This window comes from Eptatretus burgeri, chromosome 7 (assembly GCF_056783735.1).
Source record: "Eptatretus burgeri isolate ZD-2024b chromosome 7, Ebu_testis_v1, whole genome shotgun sequence".
Taxonomy (NCBI): domain Eukaryota; kingdom Metazoa; phylum Chordata; class Myxini; order Myxiniformes; family Myxinidae; genus Eptatretus; species Eptatretus burgeri.
Window position 1 is genome coordinate 80718760 of NC_140967.1, and position 21860 is coordinate 80740619.

General features: G+C 43.5%; 1 protein-coding gene across 3 annotated transcripts; it reads left to right on the plus strand.

Annotated features, from left to right (window-relative positions):
- The first annotated feature begins 244 nt into the window (after positions 1-244).
- Positions 245-14919, plus strand: MED4 (mediator complex subunit 4). 3 transcript variants are annotated; one of them, XM_085889214.1, is made up of 8 exons: positions 245-349; positions 5339-5405; positions 7623-7793; positions 10539-10586; positions 12321-12378; positions 12577-12663; positions 12818-12949; positions 13259-14919. In XM_085889214.1, exons 1-8 carry the CDS (start codon positions 285-287, stop codon positions 13435-13437), a joined length of 807 nt encoding a protein of 268 aa, XP_085745340.1. In that variant the 5' UTR covers positions 245-284; the 3' UTR covers positions 13438-14919. The 3 variants fall into 3 exon arrangements, with proteins under 3 accessions (XP_085745340.1, XP_085745341.1, XP_085745343.1); XM_085889215.1 differs by lacking the exon at positions 10539-10586; XM_085889217.1 differs by lacking the exons at positions 245-349; positions 5339-5405; positions 7623-7793; positions 10539-10586 and adding an exon at positions 10606-11329.
- The last annotated feature ends 6941 nt before the right edge of the window (positions 14920-21860 follow it).

Sequence of the window (21860 nt, forward strand, 5' to 3'; positions counted from 1 at the left end):
ATAAAGGGAAGAATCACTGCATCACTAAAGTGCAGTCGTTTATATACACCACGCTTTGCTTTTTTTTTTTGAGACATTTAAGTCAAACATTGTCGTATTTTTTTTTAATATCAATGAAAACAAATAACTGAATGAAGGCATAAAAAATATTAAGTAATTAATTTAGAAACAGATTTCATCTCTTCCCAATTCTGAAGCGATAAAAAACAACAACAACAACAAAGACGACAACAACAACAACAACAACTCCTGCCTCGTCAAGCGCTCTGTGCACGAGTGGCAACATGGCCGCTTCCAGCACTCGCGTTCGTTTGGAGGCGTTGCTCGACGACATCGAGATTCTTTCCAAGTATATTTGTTTTGAAAACATGTTGTTTATTGATGATATGAAGTGTTTTGTCTGATTTGATCTTTTGAAGCGAAACACGTGAGTATCCTGAAGATGATTCACTGACCGGTGTTTGTTATGACGAAAATGTATTGTCTATAATATGTATGATGTTTGTGAGTCCGATAACTCTTTGATAACGAGATCAAAATTGTGGCCTTGGATTTTCACAAGAAGGCCCCAGCGTGGTGGTGGTCGTATGGCAGCTATCATTTCTTGAAACGCGACTGTGTCGCTGATGCAGTGCCCCTCTACCAGTACCACACACTGGAACTGGTACTCATTTCACCGACCTCGGAAGGATGACAGGCTGAGTCAACCCCCCGGTGTATTAATTCAGCGGCAGACGGGGCTTGAACTCGGGACCCTAGGATCCCAAGCCGCCACCCTAATCACTGAGCCAACACCAGGCTAAGACCCCAGGGTCATGGAGGAGTGCTCGTAAGTGGCTCACTGATAATCCTGACCATTGGTTTCTGATTTGTCCATACCTCGAAGCGTTTTTCCAAACAAGTAGATTAGTAGAGTGTATGGTACTTCTGTATGCCAGCAACAAGAGCCAGAGTTTCTCGTTCGATGTTCGAATATGCCGACAGCATGGGTGTCAGAGTTCACGACGTGAAAGCAACAGGTTTGTCGTCATGCAAAAGTCATGCACCCAGTCCCTTCTGTGACGCATCCACTTCCAAAACTGTCTCCTTGTCATGATGACAATACATCCGACAGGCGTCTACGTCAACGCTCCATTTCAGTTCCTCAAAGCCAAACTGATGGTCTTCCTCCCACAGGAATGGCACTCCGATCTTCAGTAAATCTCAGAGGGGTTCCTCTTTATCCGCAAAGTGCGGCATATGTGGTGACGGATCGTTCATCGGTCCAATGAATCGACTCAGGTCTTCCTTATCCTGCGGTTATGGCATCTTCCGGATGTCGCAGGTCTTCCCAGGATCGGGTGAGATTCCATATTTACTGTAAGTTGAGCTGAAGAAGTTTATACGGTCTGTCTTGATATATATTTCAACGAGTTGAAAACCAGACCCTCCCTTTGAGCTATTTCCATCAGGTTCAGAAGATTGCGATCATGTTCCTCTTTGGTTCGTCCTGATACCACCACGTCATCCGGGATACCAATACAGCCTGGCGATTGCTTTAGTTTACGGTCCATGGCTTGCTGGAACAGATCCTGGCTGACACGTAACCCAAAAGGCAATCGTTTGAAGCACCAGCACCTGATTCAGGTGTGTGAAATGTGATCAAATCCTGACTTTCCTCATCTAGATGCACAGCCCAATAGCCTGCCCAGGTATCTAGTTTCGTGAATATTGTGGTGTCAGCAAATTCTGGGTTCAGCTCGTCTGTTGTCGGTATCTTACGTGGACACCTCTTCAGCGAAGAGTTCAGGCATTTCGGATCCAGACATACCCTTAAGCTCCCATCTTTCTTCACACTATTACAGATGAAAGAGCACCAATCGGTATGGTAGTCCAATTTCCTGATGATACCCTGTTTTTCCATTTTCATCAGTTACTCCTTAAGTTTCCCCTTGACGTGAACACCACGCTTCCACGGTGCATCAATCGACGCCTTTGCATCAGGCTTTAGATGAAGCCTCTCTTTACCTTTAAAATTCCCGTTGCAGTCAAATCCGGCTGGGAACAGCCTCTTCAAATCATCCACAGAATCCACCTTGTTGGGCTGTTCGTCATGGCCCAGTGGTTTTGGAATCCTTGGTGCTGATGTTGAGCTGTTCACACGCTGGTTGTCCAAGTTCTGCAGATCCAGGTACTTGAACCAACCTGAGTCTTTTTATCGACACAAGAGCTTGAGGATTCCATGGCACTTTATCTCACTGCCATTGTAAGCAGTAAGCTTGATCCCACCAAGCAGAGCCAGTTTTGTCATCCATTTGTTTCCATACATGTCTTTCACAATACGCGTTGGCCAAGTATTCCCTGATGTACCTGTGTCCACTTTCAACTGCAGCTTGTGTACACCTTTCATATCGGGGCACACTTCGTCTCTCGTCTCCTTCATACACAGTGCAGGTACCCTGATCGTGTAAAATGGCTTGGTATGTTCACATACTTCAGTGTCACTTTCGTAGCTGTCATCATTGCCTTCGGTAAAATACCTAGACACTTCATTCACAGAGTTCCCATGATTGTTACTTCCGCAAAACAGACCTCTCGATCTGTTTTTGCTGGCACGACAGCCTCTTGCATCTCTGGCAGGACGACATCTCCACTCGTATCCATCAGCATATCTTGTGCTTCGTTTGGTATTTTCACAATGAGCCCAGTGTCTGAGTTCACCACAATACTTGCAATAGTCATTGTATGTTGGGTAATTCTGTGGTGGATGTGATAGTCCACACTCTTTGCACTTCTGTCGATGCGTCGTGGCATTCACAGATGAGGAAGGCCCTTCCATCTTTTGGATGGCCTGCTTTCCAATTACCACTGCTTCATACTTGCATCCCTCACTTAAAACCATGTCCATGTCATAGCTGACCTACTGGTTGAGCAGATGTTTATGGAAGGTATCATGTGGCGTGCTCGCACCAATCAACTTGATAATCCATTCCGAGAGTTGTGCTTCAGAGAAATTAAACAACCTCCCCTTCCTTCGGCATCTGTTGACGAAATCATCAATGGACTCTCCTTGCTGCCGGAACCTCATAATTTCCAGCCGGTGACTCCTAAGCTTTACATGAATGTCCAACTGATCCTTGAGTGGTTTATATAATTTATCTGGATCCTTTTTATCATCCTCGCTTCGAGTCTATGCATTGATACGCTGCAGTCCCTCCTCTCCCACAGCAATCTGAATCTTCATGACTTGCCTGGCCTTACCATCAATGCCTTCATCTGACGGCACCAAGTAAAGTTCATTCATTGTTTGAACAGCTTGAAAGTGTCCACCGGCTAACGAGCTGGACCATTCCATTGTCGAGAGCTTAGACATGTTGGTAAAAAAACAAACATGGAACGTGCCGTCGTCACGATCCGCCAAGGTCCAAAGTTCAAATTTGGGAAAGGATACCAGACCAAAAGTCAAATCACTTGTTGATCTTCAAGATCCTGCCACTACCACCTTGTAGTAAAGTCAGCACACAGCTTGGATCAATTTCTTTATTGGATACAATGCTGGCCTATCATGGGACATAACACCATCTCGGCTTCAAGCAACCGGCACCCAAGGCACGCCCCCAGCAGTCACTATGCAGTACATAGTGCCAATCACAACAGATAGGGGTGTTTTTTTTTTATCTTTGCCGGTTGTCTTTTTGGAGATGGCAGACAAATTATGTATGTAAATGTGTATCGTGCTCCAGGTGGGAGAAGGTATGACAAGTCCGCACCATTAACAGCACAGTATCCCTGTCCCCGCATTTTCCATTGCAGTGAGGTGTTTTGAATTGCAAGCAGTCGGTAAATATTTGCTTCATGTTCATGTAACCTGGGTTATTTTTATTTTATTTTTGGGAGCAATTGAGGCAGCTGTCAATTGCCTATACACTCCCCCAAATAAAAGTATGCATCAAATGAACGTGTTGCATGCTTGGAACAAGATCGCCCGTCGGTTGGGTACTCTGCGAGTTGTGATAAATTTGTCCTTTGTAATACGTTTTATTCTGTCATACTTGTCCTTCTCGCTAACGTAGTCATTCAGTAGCAATGATGCAGTCTTTGTGGGAATGGCACACAATATGTCGTCTTCAATATTAATGGTTTGTTAAGGTACCAGGCATTTTGATGACATGATTATTGTATTGTGTCAAAATCAAATTGGCTTGTTCTTATCACTGAACCATCTCATCATTAGTCCATAACTTTTTTGAGATCTCGTGCTGTATTGCTGTTTTGACCCAACCTCTCAATGGTGAAGAATCAATTTTAAAAAACATCAGATCCGGATTCAGATCTTCACCAAAATCGAATCTATTCTTCCTTGTCATACACCCAACCTGTCCACTTAGTTTCGTTCGAATCCGTCCAAAATTTTCGAGATATCCTGTTCACGGACAGACAGAGGTGAAAACATAACCTTTGTCCACCTTTGGTGGCTTTGGTAATAAGCTTGTGGAGCGCTCAACAAGTGGCTTAAGCACTCTAACAAGACTGTTGATGAGGAATGTTTGGCTTTGCCAGCGATGGCAAGCTGATTGGTTATGTAACACACCCCATGTTGTGAAGACCGAAGAGTGTGATTTTTGGAAAGGTTTGTGAAGCATTACGGACTTCTCAACGGGGAGTCTTAGAGACACAAAGCGTTCTGGTCATCCAGCATCACGTCAGGATTAGGTGGACATTGTTGAAGCATCTTGTTCAAGATCACTTGAACCGTTCAACAATGGAGGAAAATGATGAAGAAGAATCTTGGGTTGAAGGCATTTAAGCCTGGACTCATCAATTAACTCGGTGATAGGAACTCGGATACACGTGAGGCTGCTTGCAAAGCACTCTTGGGACGTTTCCTCATTCATGACTCCCAACGAACCGGTGGAGCGTAACGTACAGATGAGCAGTAAATTTACCGCAAAAAGGAGCTTTGTGCCGACCCTGTATAACGGCAACAAAAGCAATCCTATGATGGTTGTGCTTGAAGAACCCCATGGATGCGGTGATATCTAACGTCGAGAACATTTGGACGAGTCCACTTTCCACTCGGCTGAACAGAATGAAGGAAGTTGGAAGTAAATTTGGATTCCGAAAGCGGAATTGGAAGATATTGTTAATTGTGCCTGCAGAGCATGGTGGTGATGTGCAGAGTGGTGTGAGAAAGGAGATAAATAAGAGAGAAAGACACTCATATTATTCTTATCGATTTCTGGATATGCAAGTGGGATGATTTGCTTTGTGCGTTTCACTTTTATTTATTTTTTGGTTTGTTTTTTTTGAAATGGAGCATGCTTTCTTGAAAATCTTGAAACATTGTTTGTTTCTGCAGGGAATTGCTGGAAATTCTCGCCGTCTCAAGAACACAAAAGTCAAACCAGCCAGGTGACGAAGTGCAGGTAAGGGCTATCGTGAGTTGAGGGTTTGGCACATTCCCAAAAGTCCAATTGACTTTTTCGGGGAAATGTGCACCATTTCCTCCACAGTCCAAAAGACCTCGCTGTGATGCATCACAAAGACAAGTCGGCTGGTGTAGTCCTTTCAATCCCAATTGCTAATAATCTTTTACTGAAAGGAGAAATGTGTGTGTGCGTCCATCACACTTTATTCTAAAGGGTTCCAGCTTGTAGCACTGTTGGAACCGTTACACTAATGGCAAATGATCAAATGAGGCTACTGTCTTCATGTCAATGTGGAGATATCTAACTTGCAGAGAGTGAGTGAGCTTCATGAGCAGTGCAGGATGTTGTACAGTCTAAAGCTCAAATTATGTCCAGGGAGGTGGCCCTCACATCTGTAATATGATGCCTTTTATTGGTTTTGGGGTACCCACACTTCTGGAGTCAAATTCCAAAAACACGAGGAGTTGGATGCTAAAACTGGGGGATTTGCCGTGAAAGGTACCGAAGTAACACTTGCTCGAAATACAAGAATTATTGAGGACTAGCAGGGATACCCATCATTACACGGTCAATTTTTTTTTCTAGGTCTAAAATGCTTCCCTATACCCACGAACGAAGTAATGGGGTCGGGGATCATTTAATATTACCTTCCATGTAGCTACAAAGGCTTTGGCACGATATTGGAATTGAAAAAACAAGTTCGAATTGCGAACATACCCCGTGGGAGTTCATTCGTGCAACTCTCAGGTGCTAGAGCGATAGCACAGACGACAGTTTTGAAATTTGGTCAGATTTTCATCGCATCAGAAAAATAAACCAGAACACCTCACAAGAGTGAGGCTAGTTTCATATCATCATTTGCAACTTAATTTTGCGTTGGGCATTGCCCAGCACATTTTTTTCTTTTTAAATAACAATTTTAAGAAAATGGGCCGAAAGGGCAGGAATCGCACTTTGGGCTCAGTTAATGCCTGGGGAATGGTCTCCAGAATATACCTGTCAAGTTTGGTTTAGTTCCACCCACTAATAACCAAGAAATAATTTTAAGAAAATGGGCCAAAAGGGCCGGAATCGCACCTTAGGCCCAGTTAATGCCTGGGGAATGATCTCTGGAATATACTTATCAAGTTTGGTTCGGTTCCGTTTACAAACAACCGAGAAATAGCAATTAAAAAAAAAATTGGCCGAGAGGGCCATTTGTCGGCCCAGAGGGCCATAATCTCACTTTGGGCTCAGTAATTTCCTGCAGAGTGACCTCAAGAATATACCTGCCAAATTTGGTCCGTTTCTTTCACGAATAACCGAGAAATGGCAATTTTAAGAAAATGGACAGAAATGGCCATTTCTCGGCCCAAAGGGCCGGAAACGCACTTTGGGCTCAGTTATTGCTTGCACATATGTCGAGTGCATGCCTGTCAATTTTCATCGAATTCTGTTCACGAACAATGGAGAAATAGGCGTTCAAATGAACTGTACACAAGAAAAGAGAGAACGCAAGCGGCGCTTTGACCCCGTGGGGTGGAAGACCCCACGGGGTAAAAATGGCCCGTCATGGTTGTCTGTCCAACTCGCAATCCTGTGAGATTTGCGGAAACCTTGGCTAAGAGGCATTGGAAAAGTGTTACCTGAGAAGTGAAATTGGATGCTCATGAATGGGCCGTTCATGTTTCTGGGTTAAGTTTGCCCCCTTCATGAAGACCTTCTTCATTAAGGGGGGAAACTTCTTCAGGAAGAAGAAGATGGTCCACCACCAACTTCGACCACTTCCAGAAGAGGTTTATTTGTATTTAAATGTCTGGTAATTGCTTTTTTATTTATTAATGCATATGTGTACTTGAATATAACGTATTCATCAAAAAGGCTTAGGCACCATAAGAGTAATTTTTTTTGTTGTTGTTGTTTGTTTGTTGTTCTTCAAATATATCTTTTTTTTGTCTGAAACACTCCCTCTTACTCAGACGAGCCCCTGAAAGTTTGACGAAAATCCATTCAGCCATCTCTGAGAAAAATGACACACACACACACACACACACACACACACACACACACACACACACACACACACACACACACACACACACACACACGGCTCTCTTCTTGTATCGTTTGCCAGATGGGGATAATGAGTCTGTGTGATAAATTCCACAAGTGAAAATATCTGGATATGTGCATGGAGTAAGTGAAGTGACAGACAAACACATTTCTCATGGCCAGGTGATGGAACTTCTAATCGCGAAAGAGAACGAGCTGCAAGAACTGCTCGTTGTTGCATCGGGGCAGGTCGCTGCACAACAGGAAGTGGAACGCCTACAGGAAGAGCTACACCGCTATGATGTGGCCATCCAACAGCTGCAGTGGCAACTGAAGGAGGCAGAACATATCCTTGTGAGTCTGTTTTGTATTTCCTCTTGATATGTATCTTTGGAAATTGGTGATCAGGAAAGCACTGACAAAAATCTAGCAGTTAAATGAAACGGAGTCTCGAGGTCACCTTTTCCAACATTTCAGTTTTAAAAACCATTAGCTGTGCTAAACCCGTCACTTAGCTGACAGGTTTAATCAAAAGAGAGCATGTTGCACTTGACGAACATATTGCACGTCTATCTGTGAGTTTCATTGAGGAGGTAAAATGAACAGAAACTTGTGGGGAAAAATAAATAAAAGGTTCATTTTTACCGATTGTGTGCAGCCTTTTGGTTGGGGTGCAGCTATGCCGCTGATGCAGTGCCCCTATTACCAGTACACTGGTGCTTATTTCACTGACCTCGGAAGGATGACGGGCTGAGTCAACCACCTGGTGTTAATTCAGCGGCCGACGGGGCTCAAACACAGGACCCTAGGATCCTAAGCCACCACCCTAACCGCTAAGCCAAACACAAGGCAGGATCCTTTGTAAAACATTGTTGTTGCGATCAGCGTGGCTGTGGTGATTGTGTGTGCTGCTTCCGTGTACTTATATATTTTTCTATTGCTTTGAGAAGTATGACTGCTTTCACGTCCGTCACGCTTTATTCTCTAAAGTACAGTAGGTGTGGGAAATAATTTTTTGATCTGACCCGCATGGCAATATTTTGTTCAGTGTTTTATGAAGCTGTTATCACTTCACTTGAAAAGATCCAAAGAATAGCAACAAGTCTCCCCCTCCCTCCCCCAACACAGACACTCTTATCAAAAGGAAGCAATCTCTGAAGTCCGATTAGTGAAGTTTAAAATAGTTATTAGTGTTATGACTATGAGGAAAATGTGTATGGCTTCATATGTTACTTTTGTGTAGTTTGCATCAATAACTAGGATGTCTAGTTACATTGCAATCATTTTTAGCTCGCCTGTTCGCCAGGCGAGCTATAGTGATACCCCTGGCGTCGGCGTCAGCGTCAGTGCCAGTGTCAGCGTCAGCGTGAAAATGTTAAAGTTTTTGGTGCAAGTTATTTTTTCCTTTCTAATGTTTTTATCTACCACACTTTTTTATACACCATATATATATATATATATATATATATATATATATATATATATATATATATATATATATATATATATATATATATATATATATATATATATATATATATATATATATATATATATCGGGGCGTATTATGTGATTCCGTTCCTGTCCGCACTCTAACTCCCAAAGTTTTCAACTTTCACGTTTCATATTTGGTACATAGGTACAGACTGTGGAGACGGTGTGTCGCGACATATGTTCGTCATCTAAAGTGGTTGCCATGGCAACCAGGATGCTGTTTTCCATGTAGTAGCACAATTCTGTATATACCTTCTTGTTCGGGCGTATATTGTGCTCACTTGCACTCTTGTTACTGATTACAATATACAAATACATATATTGCTGAAAAATTATTTGGATCAGACTTCAATGCAATGCTTTATAAAAAATATTAATTATTAGACGTCTTTTAAAAACGATAAATGTATAAACAGGCGAGCATTGGGTGGCTTTGACACCAACTCTGGTTATATCTACATTAACAACAGTCAGAATGATTAACTACATTAGTTATCTGCACATGTGCTGTTTAAATTGATAACACATCATTAGGCAGAATCCGGCCCACAAGAAGATTAAAAATACTTGTTATGACCCTTCCACGATGAAAGCCCTCCTCACCCCCCCTCCCCCCCCAAACCTGTTTGAAAGTGTTCCTGCTGTCATACCATTGAAACTGCAACATTTGAGGTCCCACTTCTTCCTCTTCCATACATGAAAGTCATCCATCTAAAACTGGGCATTTTTATCATGCCACAAGCACGAATTCGAAATTCCAACTAAATCAACCATGACTCTCCGTTGTACAACTGTTTTTTGCTCGTGATGTACATTTTCATGAATAAGGATTATTTTCAATTTGCACAATTTGGTTTGTGGAGGAGATCCTGGTGGGTAAGGAAATGGTGTGAGTGGGGAGGGGTTGTTAACATTGTGCTATTTTGCATTTGTGCTTTGTAAATGCCTTCAATATTTAACAATTGGTTGCCTCTTGAGTTCCTGCATTCGTACTGATGAATTATTATTCCTATGCTTTACAAATATTGTAATTTGCTCCATCCGTCCATCACACTATCTCCTAAACTGTTGTGCAGGAATTCACCAAAGTTGGTAGTCGTGATCACCGCAAGGCAAGAAGGTGCAAGAGCAGTGCAGTCCGTTTTGGCCCCAAACCAAAAAAGTTCGAGTTCTGAAAATTGTGATTACAGGCACATTTTAAACATTTTAAAATGAAACTTTGTACGTGCGATCAGCATTGGGGGACGCCTGAAATATGTCACGATTTTTTTGGATTTGACTCCTGGTTCATGCCCCATGGGGTGGGAAATTGGGGTCACGGGGTCAAAACGGGGGGAAAAAAAATAACTAAAAAGATACCGGGTCATTCTTGGTGGAATTTTTTGCCATATTTCAACTTTTATTTTGGTGGGATGCGTGGAGATTTGTGATGGCATGCCATCACAAATCTCCAGTTTATCTCTTCCTGAAGGGGATGCCAGACTATTGCAATGCCCCTGTCTGTCTGTGTATGTGTCTACATCTCTCTATTTTTACCTGAGCCACCGAAGGTGAAGGAGGTCATGTTTTCACCCATTTGTCTTTGTTTGTTTGTTTGTGTACAGGAGATATCAAAACGTTGTGGACGGATTCGGACGAAACTTCGTGGACAGGTTGGATGTGTGGCAAGGAGGAATTGTTTTGATTTTGGTGAAGATCCGAATCTGGATCTGGATATGAGAATTTTTTAATTTTTAAGTGATTCTTCACCATTGAGAGATGGGGCCAAAGACTATATCGTACTCTTGAGCATGATATTTCAAAAATGTATCGGGCCCAATATGTTCTCGTGGATCAGGCATTACGTGGCAGAGGTATGCGCTCCACAGAGTGCCCTTCCAGTCGCTTTTAAAATGTTTCTCTCTGCAAATGCTTGTCAGATCGATGCGGAACTTTAAACATTGGAGCGACTCCTCATGGAGAATATTTTGTTGATAACTCTGCTGTCATTGGTCACATGGTATGGCAGCCATATTGGATTAAAGGAAAAACATTGGAGATATTTTTCTTCAAAACCGCTCAACAAAAAAAAATTGAAACTTGGAATATGGCATCAACTTCCCATTGGGTATAGAAGGTGATAACGATGAAAACATTGGTGAAGTGGTATTCCAGCCATAATTCCTTCCTCGGCCCACCTGAGCTCCTGACCACATACAACGCTTTCGTCGACCACATACAACGACCACATACAACGCTCGTCCGCAGCCTGATGGAGTACTGCTCTCCCCAAGGGCTGGTGCTCCTGCCTCTCACCTATCTCGGCTTCACGCTGTGGAAACCAAGGCATTTAGGATCATTGGAATCTCCCACGATGAGGCTATCTTTGGGCCTCTCGCTCTCTCACCACAGGCAGGTCGGTGGTCTTTCTGTCTTCCACCGTCTCCTCTCTGGTCTCGCCCCCCGCCCCCCTGCTCTGTCTGCAATCTGTCCCCCCCCATAATTCCACAGGGCACTCAAGGTCTGCCAGCAACCCCTTCTGGTAAAACTACCAAAATCACGAATCACTGCTCACCTTCACTCTTTCATTCCTCTTTTTTTTTTTTTGTCCTGCCTTTCGAGGAAACTCCCACACTCTCTTCAATCCCATTCTTCCCTCCCAGTCTTCAAAACAACTCTTCACCACCACCTCTTATCTTCCCTCATCCAAAACCTCGATCTTTTATACCCCCGTTAATCCCCCCCCAACCCCACCTCCTTCAAATTCCCTGCTTTCATTTCCTGAAAGTCCCTGTAATGTCCATCTTGTATTCCCCATGTTCCCCACCCCATCCCTCTACCATCTACAGATCTCCTAATGTTTCTGTATGTGTTGTGTGTTCGCTCTCATACGAGCCTCGACAATGTATACAAAAAAAAATTGGTCAAAACTGAAACTTCGTATATCTGATCTCCAACCCGATGTGAGTGAAGAATTAAATTTGCCATCCTCAGTCATATGGTCTGGCAGCCATATTGCATTGAAAATAAAAATGTTTTAAAAAAATATTCTCCAGAACCGCTTTACATATCGATTGAAATTTCATATATATGATCAACTCGCCATGGGGAATATAGCTTGATGTACTTTTTTTCTTATGCATCTTCATTGATGCAATTTAGCCTTAATATTCATAAAAGTGGTCATTAATTATCTTCATAATTAATCAATGAAGCTATGGATACTGGCAATGTATGTGACATGATGCACGTATATCGGCAATAATAGTAGCGTTTTCAGTTAACAATGGTATTTTTATTCAGAATGAGCACGCGAGGCGAGATCGTGTGCTCTACGAGTGCCTTCTCGTTTATTTTTGTAATGACATCATTATCATCTTGTCAGTTGTATTTTTAATGTCTTGCAGGCCACTGCTGTGTACCAGGCGAAAGAGAAATTGAAATCTATTGAACAGGCAAAGAAAGGTAATGGCAGAACGATAACATCTCAAAATATTGCTTTGTCACGTGTGTTTTTATTGGTCTTATCTTTAGATTTATGTAATTGTACTTTGTATTCCCATATAAAGTTGATTTGCCATCCCAAATCGATCACCTGTTTTAAATTATGCTTGTTCTTGTGGCTATGACGGTGTTAAACACTACACTATTCCTACTCCCCAGGTTCCGTGATGTCCGAAGAATTGATAAAGTATGCTCACCGCATTAGTGCCAGCAATGCTGTGGCTGCCCCTCTCGCCTGGATACCGGGTATGCTGCCATTGCATGTGCTCTGTTTGAACCAATCTTCATTAAACTTTATTTTGAATACCTCATTATGCACAAACAAATCAAATATTGACTCGTTGGTGTTATTTTTATTTTATTTTATTTTTTTTAAGTAATATTCTGCTCAATTGTGCAGGTGATCCTCGGCGTCCATACCCCACTGATCTGGAGATGCGCAGTGGAACTTTGGGCCAGCTGAGTCACTTGCACACCAGTGGCCTGAATGGTCACCTTGCTACGGATGCACTCGCAGATGGTCGCCTGCCTGGTTTGTTGGCTGCTTCCTTTTCTCTCCTCTCTCCTTTTCTCTCCTTTATCCCTCTCTCTCCTCTATATCCATGCTCAACTTGACCTATTCAATTTATTTTAGTCTTCCGAACCATTTTTTTTTCGTATGTGCACAAGGGCAATACAGTGCTTTACACAAACGAGGTGTGCTGATTGACTTGGGCAGATGCTCATCATCTAGAATTTCAAAGTTTTATAATGATCTTGATATCAGTGCAACCCATCCCACATCACATTTCATTTTCAAACCAGTTTTGTTTACTCCTTATCTCTTCCTGTTTGGATGCAGAAGTGCTTACCCCCCAATATCCCGGCACCTGGGGCAGCGGTGGGGAACTTGGAGTGGGGATGCTGAGCAATACTGGACAAGACGTTGGTCTGGAGTTGGCTGGGCACAACAAGGAAAACGAGGATGAGGTTGATGTCATGTCCACTGACTCAAGCAGCAGCAGTTCAGACTCTGACTGAATGCTCAGCATGGCATCCATGACTTTGTTGGAACTTACTCGGGAATTATTTTGGTAGGTTTGTGCTATCAAAGTCTTTTTCTTGATACTACTACTACAACCGACTACTATTTTAATAGCCCCAGTTATTCTCACCTTCTTTGTGAGGTCCATTGTTTAGGTCTTTCATGCAATGTCTGGCCAGACTTGATTTGAGCAGGATTTTGTAATTTGTTCTGGGTGCCGATGATGACTCGCCCACACACTTATTTATTATTTTTTTTGTAAAATATGCCATGGAATCCTTAACATCCATCACTTTGCAATAGGAATCAATAATGGGGATGGCGTAGCTTGTGATACTTCATGTTAGGAATCTAACTCTGATGACGAGACAGCTCGAAGATAATTGCACTATCTCTGCACCATCTTGGCGGACAACATTTGTTTTCTTGACATCCTCACGGATTTTCTTGTTGGTGACATTGTGGATAATGACGCTATTTTCTTCATGCCAATGTGGAGATAAGTATTTAAGAAGGAAGAAGAGCTCACTACTTTCATAAAAGTTTCAAAAAATTTTAATTCCACTTTTCCATTCTTATTCCTCCCCTCTCATTCCATCAATATAAACCTTAAATACTGGTGGGTGGATCGATGATTGAAAGTATCTCGGCTTCAGCCAGACAGGCTGCCTTCAAAGCAGCTGAGCAACCTACACACCCTGTGCATCACAGAATCATAGGAGAACTAACTGCCTGTACGACGACTCGAAAGGCACAACCTTTCATCAGAGCAACTCGACCCTTCATCCGGTCAAACGGGCAGGGCGTACGACAGTGGCTTCTCAGCGAGTGGAGCAGGAAACAGCCTATTAGTATATTGCAACAAATACTGCCAATCTCTATCCAGCATACTGGCTACTGCCAACCGTGCAAGGTGTGCCATCTGAACCGTCTCTGGACAGGTGTTGGGTGCTTCGATGTATGTATGCATGCACACCTGGAACCTGCTGACACTACAGCTTGTGACTGTGGTGAGATACAGACAGCAGAACACTGATGAGGAATGTACTACCTTGATGGAGGATGGAATTCGCTGCAAAAGCTCACTGCACAAGCGCAGGAGGGGCTGAGGACTGCCCATTCCACCAGTTTGTTTGCTCAACAAAAAGCAACTGTTTCTTTTGTTTTGTAACATCCTGATCTGTTCTATGTTCTTGACTTTGTATTAAAAAAAAAACAGTTACTTAGGGGTTAATTATAGTTCAAAACAAAGTTTGGCATTAGGAATAATGAAAGGTGGTATGTAAACCTGGCAGCCACCTCATGCTGGTTATTTAATGTGACTATAATTCTTCATTTTATTTTGGGTGCCTAATAATGACAGCATAGTACAAGTTTTACTGTGCAGTGGGATTTTTCTCACATGAGCAAAAATATTCACTCCTGTATTGTAACGTCTCCAATATGAATGCTAACAAAGTCATTGCTTTGAGTATGAAGTTTTGATTCACTTTGGTTATGCTTTAATCTATCCATACTATAATGGAGCTAAGTGTTTATTATCTCCTCCGAGACGAAGCATCAGCGGTTCATAAAACTCAGCTATATTGTACTTGGTATAGATGATCGCAATACTTTTTAGCACGTTTAGCAATAATGAGCAAAAATTAGAGGGGTTAAAAAGTGAAGTTGACTTCCGGTTCCGGTTTTGAGCGGCAAGAGGTCTCCTTCGGGGCTCCCTGCTGACGTTCTCAAAGTTAAGTTCCGGTTGTTATTTGTCCCGTTTTAACTGTTTAATTTTCTCACCTACATGTTAATGTGTGTTCCTAGTTCGGTTTTGTTTCAAAAATCGTGCTATTTTGTGAATATTTATGTCTACGTTCTTACCTGGTGTTTGAGGCCTAGTCCTAGGCTTGAGGCCTACCGGTTCCACTCGGTGTTCGATCGTTTTTTTTTTTTGTTTGTTTGTTTGTTTTTTCTCCCCATTACCTTCAATTTCTATCCTCCCCATTACCTTCAATTTTCATCCTCCCCACTTTCCAAACATCCCCCATTCTCCCAACTAATCTCTTTCTTATCTCAAAAAAAAAAAAAATATATATATATATATATATATATATATATATATATATATATATATATATATATATATATATATACCCAACAACAACAACAACACGCTCACCTTCTCCCGATTCTGCTACTTCTTCTTCCTCTTAACTTCCTCCTCGTCTTCCTCGATTTCTTTTTTTTTTTACACTTCCATGACCTAATCTGTTGAACTCTCTCATACATTAATATTAACAACAAAAACGATCTTATAATGCTTCATCTTCCTCTCTCACACATGTGGTACTCTTTACTGTTTCACAATGCACTACTCTTCTGCTATTTTAACAGACTGCTCTCATTTCGACCTCTCCTTCATTCCTTGCCTAAAAATCCAACTATTACAGCGCTTCTTCTCTCCATGCTCTGAATTCGCCTTCATTGCATCCATCAAGAATTGTGTTAAATCGCATCTCTGACCTAAAACTTTTAAAAACCACAGTTTGCCATGGATGCTCGCTTTCCATCAACCATTCTTTTTTTCCAACTTCAGTGCCAACTCACCCCCTCACCCCTCACTCTCACTCTCAAAGCAACCATCCCACTCTTCTCCCTCCAAGCCTCCCTCTCACCTCTTTCAAAAATTCCCCCTCACCTTTCTCCCACCTTTCATCCCCCTCACTCTTCCTTCTCTAAGTTGCCCCCCTCTCATCCACCAACCTGCCTCCCTCCACTGCCCTCTCACCTCCATCTCTTCACTCCACCTCCTCAAATCCTCAACTGCCATCTTCCTTGTCTCTTGTCCCCCCTCTCTCCCAGCACCACAGAGCCTTTTCTACTCCTCATTCGGCCCCCTCCCCTCGCTATTCTGCAATACCCCACACTCCTTCAGCAACCCTCCTTACCTCCCCCTCATCCCTCGTCCTACCCTCCCCCGCCCCTCCACCTCCTGCACCCAAAGCCTCCTCCCCTACCTCTTCATTAAAAGTGTGGACCTCAAATATCCGGGGCCTTCGCTCAAACCTTTCAGATCTTTCCATGCAGGTTGCCACTGACAAACCAGACATTATCTGCCTAACAGAAACTTTCCTCTCCCAAGACGTGTCTGACTCCCAAGTATCTCTCCCTGGTTACTCCCTCTTACGGTATGACAGACCTGAGCCTCGTCCTGGTGGAGGTGTTGCTCTCTTCATCAGACTCTATTCCTCACTCTCCCTGCACTGCCCTCACTCCCCCACACCCCCAGGAATACCTCTGGCTTCGGCTTCCCCTCCACTCCCACCTCATGTTTATATGTGTACTGTACCGTCCACCGAACAGTGATGACTCCATCTACACCTCACTCTCCGAAAACATGGACCATCTTCTATCTTCTCATCCAAACTCTCTCTTCCTCTTATGTGGCGACTTCAATTGTCATCACGCCAGTTGGCTAGGTGTGGGTACCTCTCTCACCTGCCATGGGACATCAGCAAAAGCTTTCTGTGACTCATTGGGACTGACTCAATCGGTCAACTTCCCGACCCGGATCTCAACCAATGGTACTCCATCTCTTCTGGATCTGATTTTGACAAATTTCCCTGACAATATCTGCTGCTCTTCCTTCGCTCCAATCGGTTCTTCTGACCACGTCCTTATTAAAGTGGACATCTCTCTGGCTGTTATCAGAGAACCACCTCACCGCCGTCGAGTCTGGCATTTCACTCAAGCCGACTGGCAGGGTCTCCGAGCAGCCATCAAACTTACAGACTGGTCTCCTATCACTACTTTCTCAAACATCAACTCATCCTGGGAATTCTTTCAAAGAAACTTGCTCTCCCTCATGCACAGATTTATCCCCTCTCGTGTTCAGTTGTCTTACCCTTCCTCCCGCCCTTGGTTTACTGAAGCTTGTGGCGAGGCAGTTGTCCTGAAACAACTTGCCTTTGCCTCATGGAAAGCAAACCCAACTGAGGGCAATCTCAGTTCTTTCCACAAAGCTCGGAACAAGTGTGTATCTACCCTCAGGAGAGCCAGAAAACAACATCTTTCTCATCTCAAGTCTGAACTCTCAAACCTCTCTCCCTCCTCAAAATCCTGGTGGCGTTTAATCAGATCTGTTTCTGGTGTATGTTCCCCCTCCATCCCCTCCCTTACCTCAAATGGCCGCACTGCTGATTCCACACGTGATAAAGCTGAATGTCTAAACTCGGTGTTTGCAGCTAAATCTTGTGTCCTAAACCCATCACTATCTCTACCCACCTTACCCAGTCGCACCCAACTGTCCCTGGACTCTGTATCCTTTTCTCCTGACAAGGTGGAGAGCTTGCTTTCAAACCTCGAGTCAGATTCTGCAACCGGTCCAGACGGCATCAGCCCACGTGTCCTCAAAGCCTGCTCTTCTGCTCTTGCTCACCCTCTCTCTGTTCTATTCACCCTCTCATTTTCCCAAGGTCATCTGCCATCTGCTTGGAAATCTGCTAACATCACTGCCCTGCATAAAAAGGTGCAAAAACAGATCCCTGTAACTACAGACCAATCAGCCTTCTCCCAATCATCAGCAAGGTTATGGAATCCATCATCGCTTCAGACATGAAATCCTTCCTCTTCTCCAATGGCTTGATTTCCAATCATCAATTTGGTTTCAGACCAGGTCACTCTACCCTGGATATGCTGCTACTGCTCTCCCATCAATGGATGGAGGTCCTCAATGCCAGACAGGAAATCCGAGCCGTATCCCTGGACATATCACGTGCTTTTGACACAGTCTGGCACCCTGCCCTACTCACCAAACTCTCTTCCCATGGTATTCAAGGCCATCTCCACTCATGGCTCGCAGACTTCCTCTCCTGTCGCAGTCAACGTGTGGCCCTAAATGGAGTTCTTTCATCCCCTCTTCCTGTGCAGGCTGGAGTTCCTCAAGGTAGCGTTCTGGGCCCTGTTCTTTTTCTGGTTTTCATCAATGATCTCTCGGACTCTCTGGAAAATCCTCTATTTCTCTTTGCCGATGACTCCACCCTCTGCCGTACCATCTGTCATCCCTCAGACCGGCAAGCAGCAGCTTCTTCGCTCATTGCAGATCTGGATAAAATCACAAACTGGTCCAACAAGTGGAACATGTCTTTCAATCCAGACAAATCTCACACTCTCACTATGTCTCTTCGAAAGGACCGTTTACAAAACCCCCCCCATCCACTTTCTCAACAATCCTCTGGAAGAAGTCTTTTCTTTCAAGCTTCTGGGTCTCACTATCTGCCATGACCTTTCCTGGGAAAGTCACATTTCCAACCTTGCCTCAAAAGCCAGTCGCCGACTGGGAATCCTCCGTCGTGCAAAGTCCTTCCTCGGCCCTCTTGAGCTCCTGACCACTTACAAAGCTTTTGTCCGTAGCCTGATGGAGTACTGCTCTCCCCTCTGGGCTGGTGCTCCTGCCTCCCACCTTTCTCGACTTCACGCTGTCGAAACCAGGGCTTTTAAGATCATCGGCATCTCCCGCAATGAAGCTGAGTCTTTGGGCCTCTCACTCAATCACCGCAGGTTAGTGCGGTGGTCTTTCTGTCTTCTACCGACTCCTCTCCAGCCTTGCCCCCCCCTGCTCTCTCTGCGATTTGTCCCCACCACATTTCCACAGGGCGCTCAAGGTCCGCCAACAACCCCCTTCTGGTAAAACTACCAAAATCACGAATCACTGCTCATCTTCACTCTTTCATTCCTCTTTTTTTCCCGCCTTTGGAATAAACTTCCTCACTCTATTCTTTCCCATTCTTCCCTCCAGGCTTTCAAAACAGCTGTTCACCACCACCTCTTATCTTCCCCCATCCAAATCCTCGATCTTTTCACCCAATCCACCCAAGCCCACTTCCTTCAATTCTCCTGCTTTCCTTCCTGAAAGTCCCTGTAATGTCCATCTTCTCCTCGCCATGTTCCCCGTCCCATCCCCATCCCTCTCCCTTCCACAGTTCACCTGTGTCTGTTCCCCAATGTTTTGTCCCTTCCACTCCCGCCCCTCTTGTCTCATGCCTCCTTGCTGTGAGTTGTGTGTTAGCTCTCATACGAGCCTCGACCAAGGTATACAAAAAAAAAAAAAAAAAAAAAAAAAAAAAAGTCAAGTATTTGCTATGCAGCCCGAGGTACATCACCGAACATGATTGGTCCAGTGCTTTCACATGCCTACCAAAGAGCAGACGACCACCTCTGCCACCCATCCATGGGATGGGTAATCTACTAGTATACAGTAATAGTAATGGGTAACCTGGGCTAACGTGACCTGCAAAAGTATTCACCCCCTACCGATAATGTCACATTTCGATGAATGATATAGAAACAATTTTTCAAAATGAACTTTTTTATTAATAACTGAAATGATCAATCTAAACACTGTTGTAGTTGAAGGGGGTTACATGTCAGGAATACCTGCAAAAAATATGTACAAATCAAAATTCACTGGTTGCAAAAGTATTCAGCCCCTTAGGTCAGTACATGATGAAAGCACCTTTTGCAGCAATGAGTGTTTGTGGGTTGGTCTCTATGAGCTTTGCACAGTGAGATGGTGAAATCTTTGTCCATTCTTCATGGAAAAATTGCTTTAATTCTGTCAAGTTTGTTGAGGATTATTGATGGACTGCAATCAAGTCTTGCCACAAATGTTTAAATTGGGTTCAAGTCAGGACTTTGACTGGGCAACTCAAGAACATTTATTTTCTTCTTGTTCAGCCACTCGAATGTGGTTTTAGCTTTGTGCTTCGGATCATCATCCTGCTGAAATGTGAATCTCCGACCCAGTTTCAGAGTCATGGCTGACTCGAGCAGGTTTTCATCAAAGATTCTCCTGTACTTTGCACCATCCATTGTCTCTTCTGCCCTGACAAGCTTGCCAGTTCCCGCTGATGAAGAGCAAGTCGCATTACATGCTGCTACCACATTGCTTGACAGTAGGGATGGTGTTGACTGTGTGATGTGCAGTGTTCGGCTTGCACCAGACGTAACGCCTTGAATTCAGACGAAAAAGTTCTATTTTAGTCTCCTCTGACCACAAAACGTATCTCCACATGCTTGCAGTATCATTATGATGCTTTTTTTGCAAATGTCATGAAAAGTTTTTGTGTGTTTAACTTCTATGGACTCTTGAAGCTGGGTGGAATTAGTTGACAACTGCTCGTTGAACTTGTGATGTTGGATTTCGGCGTTAAAATAAATTATAGCCATCAGGGTTCGAGATGGGGGAGAATCCCCAATTCTCTCGATATGTAAATACAGCACCGCTCCGGTGAGAAGTAGTATTACAAGTCATATAAAAATGTGCCAATCCTGGGGGAATTCATCCATCCATGTAAAGATGGGGTGTAGAAAAGATCATGGTATTGGATAGGGGATGATCTGAGATGATGGTGAATAGCTGGCTTGAAGATTGGAGGGAAGGATGAGATTGAAGTTAATGTGGAAGTTGGTTCCACATGTGGGAAAAATAATGAGTGAGTGGAGGTGAGCAGTGATTTCATTGAATCCATGGTTGGAGAAACCAAATGTATTCAACAAACCAAACATGAAAACTCTATTGCACTGGACCATCAAACTCAAAAGAAGAAAAAGAAGTTACACCATTTTATAACTTTCTGAGAAATACGACTGGATGTTGCGTGCACTTGGCCAACATCACTTTCACATGTGGTGATGTGAAGTAGATTTGGTTTTCTGTGAGGAAAATCTATTTTCTGCACAAACTTTAAACATCCTGGAGTGTACTTTTCATCGGTGACAATTTGTTAGCACTTTTACATCGTGAACTTTGTTCCATTTACTTGTGCAATCAATGGCAGTGGCACAGACGTGGTTTGTGTATGGTTTCTAACCAATAATTTTGCCTGACACTACTACCAGGCTTTTGGACCTCCTGCTCGAGGGACAAGGGTGTTGGAAAGCTTTAATGGAAAGGTGATGATGCTTCCTTGCCTGGCAGCTCACTATTTTACATCGTCGTGGAAATGATTCACGGACTTGAATTTCACTGGAGTTAAACAAAAGTTCACTGGAGTTAAACCATATTCACAGCTCTGTCTTCAGCAACGCATTTCCTCTTGACTCACGGAGCTTCATGCCATGTGTTGCATTGTGACTCGCTATCTTCAGTGGGGTTTAACTGCAGGACTTCTATTATCATACCCCTTTTGGAGAGCAGTTTATTTCTACGGGAATTGTACATTTATGACACCCACGTCATTCGGTGAATCGTATTTTGTGGACATGACGCCGAATTGGTCCACCGGTGATAAGACATGTCTTGCTTCTTTTTGAACTTGTGACTGTATTCACCCACACTCAAGCTTAACAGCTAATGGTGCACCGGATTGAACGAAGTCATCAACCTTTAGCGGTGAGTCAAAGTCGAAAACTCGATTTTTCTATACATCTGTAC

Coding starts and splice junctions, on each gene's coding strand:
- MED4 (XM_085889214.1), top strand. CDS start 285: ATGGCCGCTTCCAGCACTCGCGTTCGTTTGGAGGCGTTGCTCGACGAC. Junction 10,587..12,320: donor GGACGAAACTTCGTGGACAG/GTTGGATGTGTG, acceptor AATGTCTTGCAG/GCCACTGCTGTGTACCAGGC. Junction 12,664..12,817: donor CCCTCTCGCCTGGATACCGG/GTATGCTGCCAT, acceptor TCAATTGTGCAG/GTGATCCTCGGCGTCCATAC.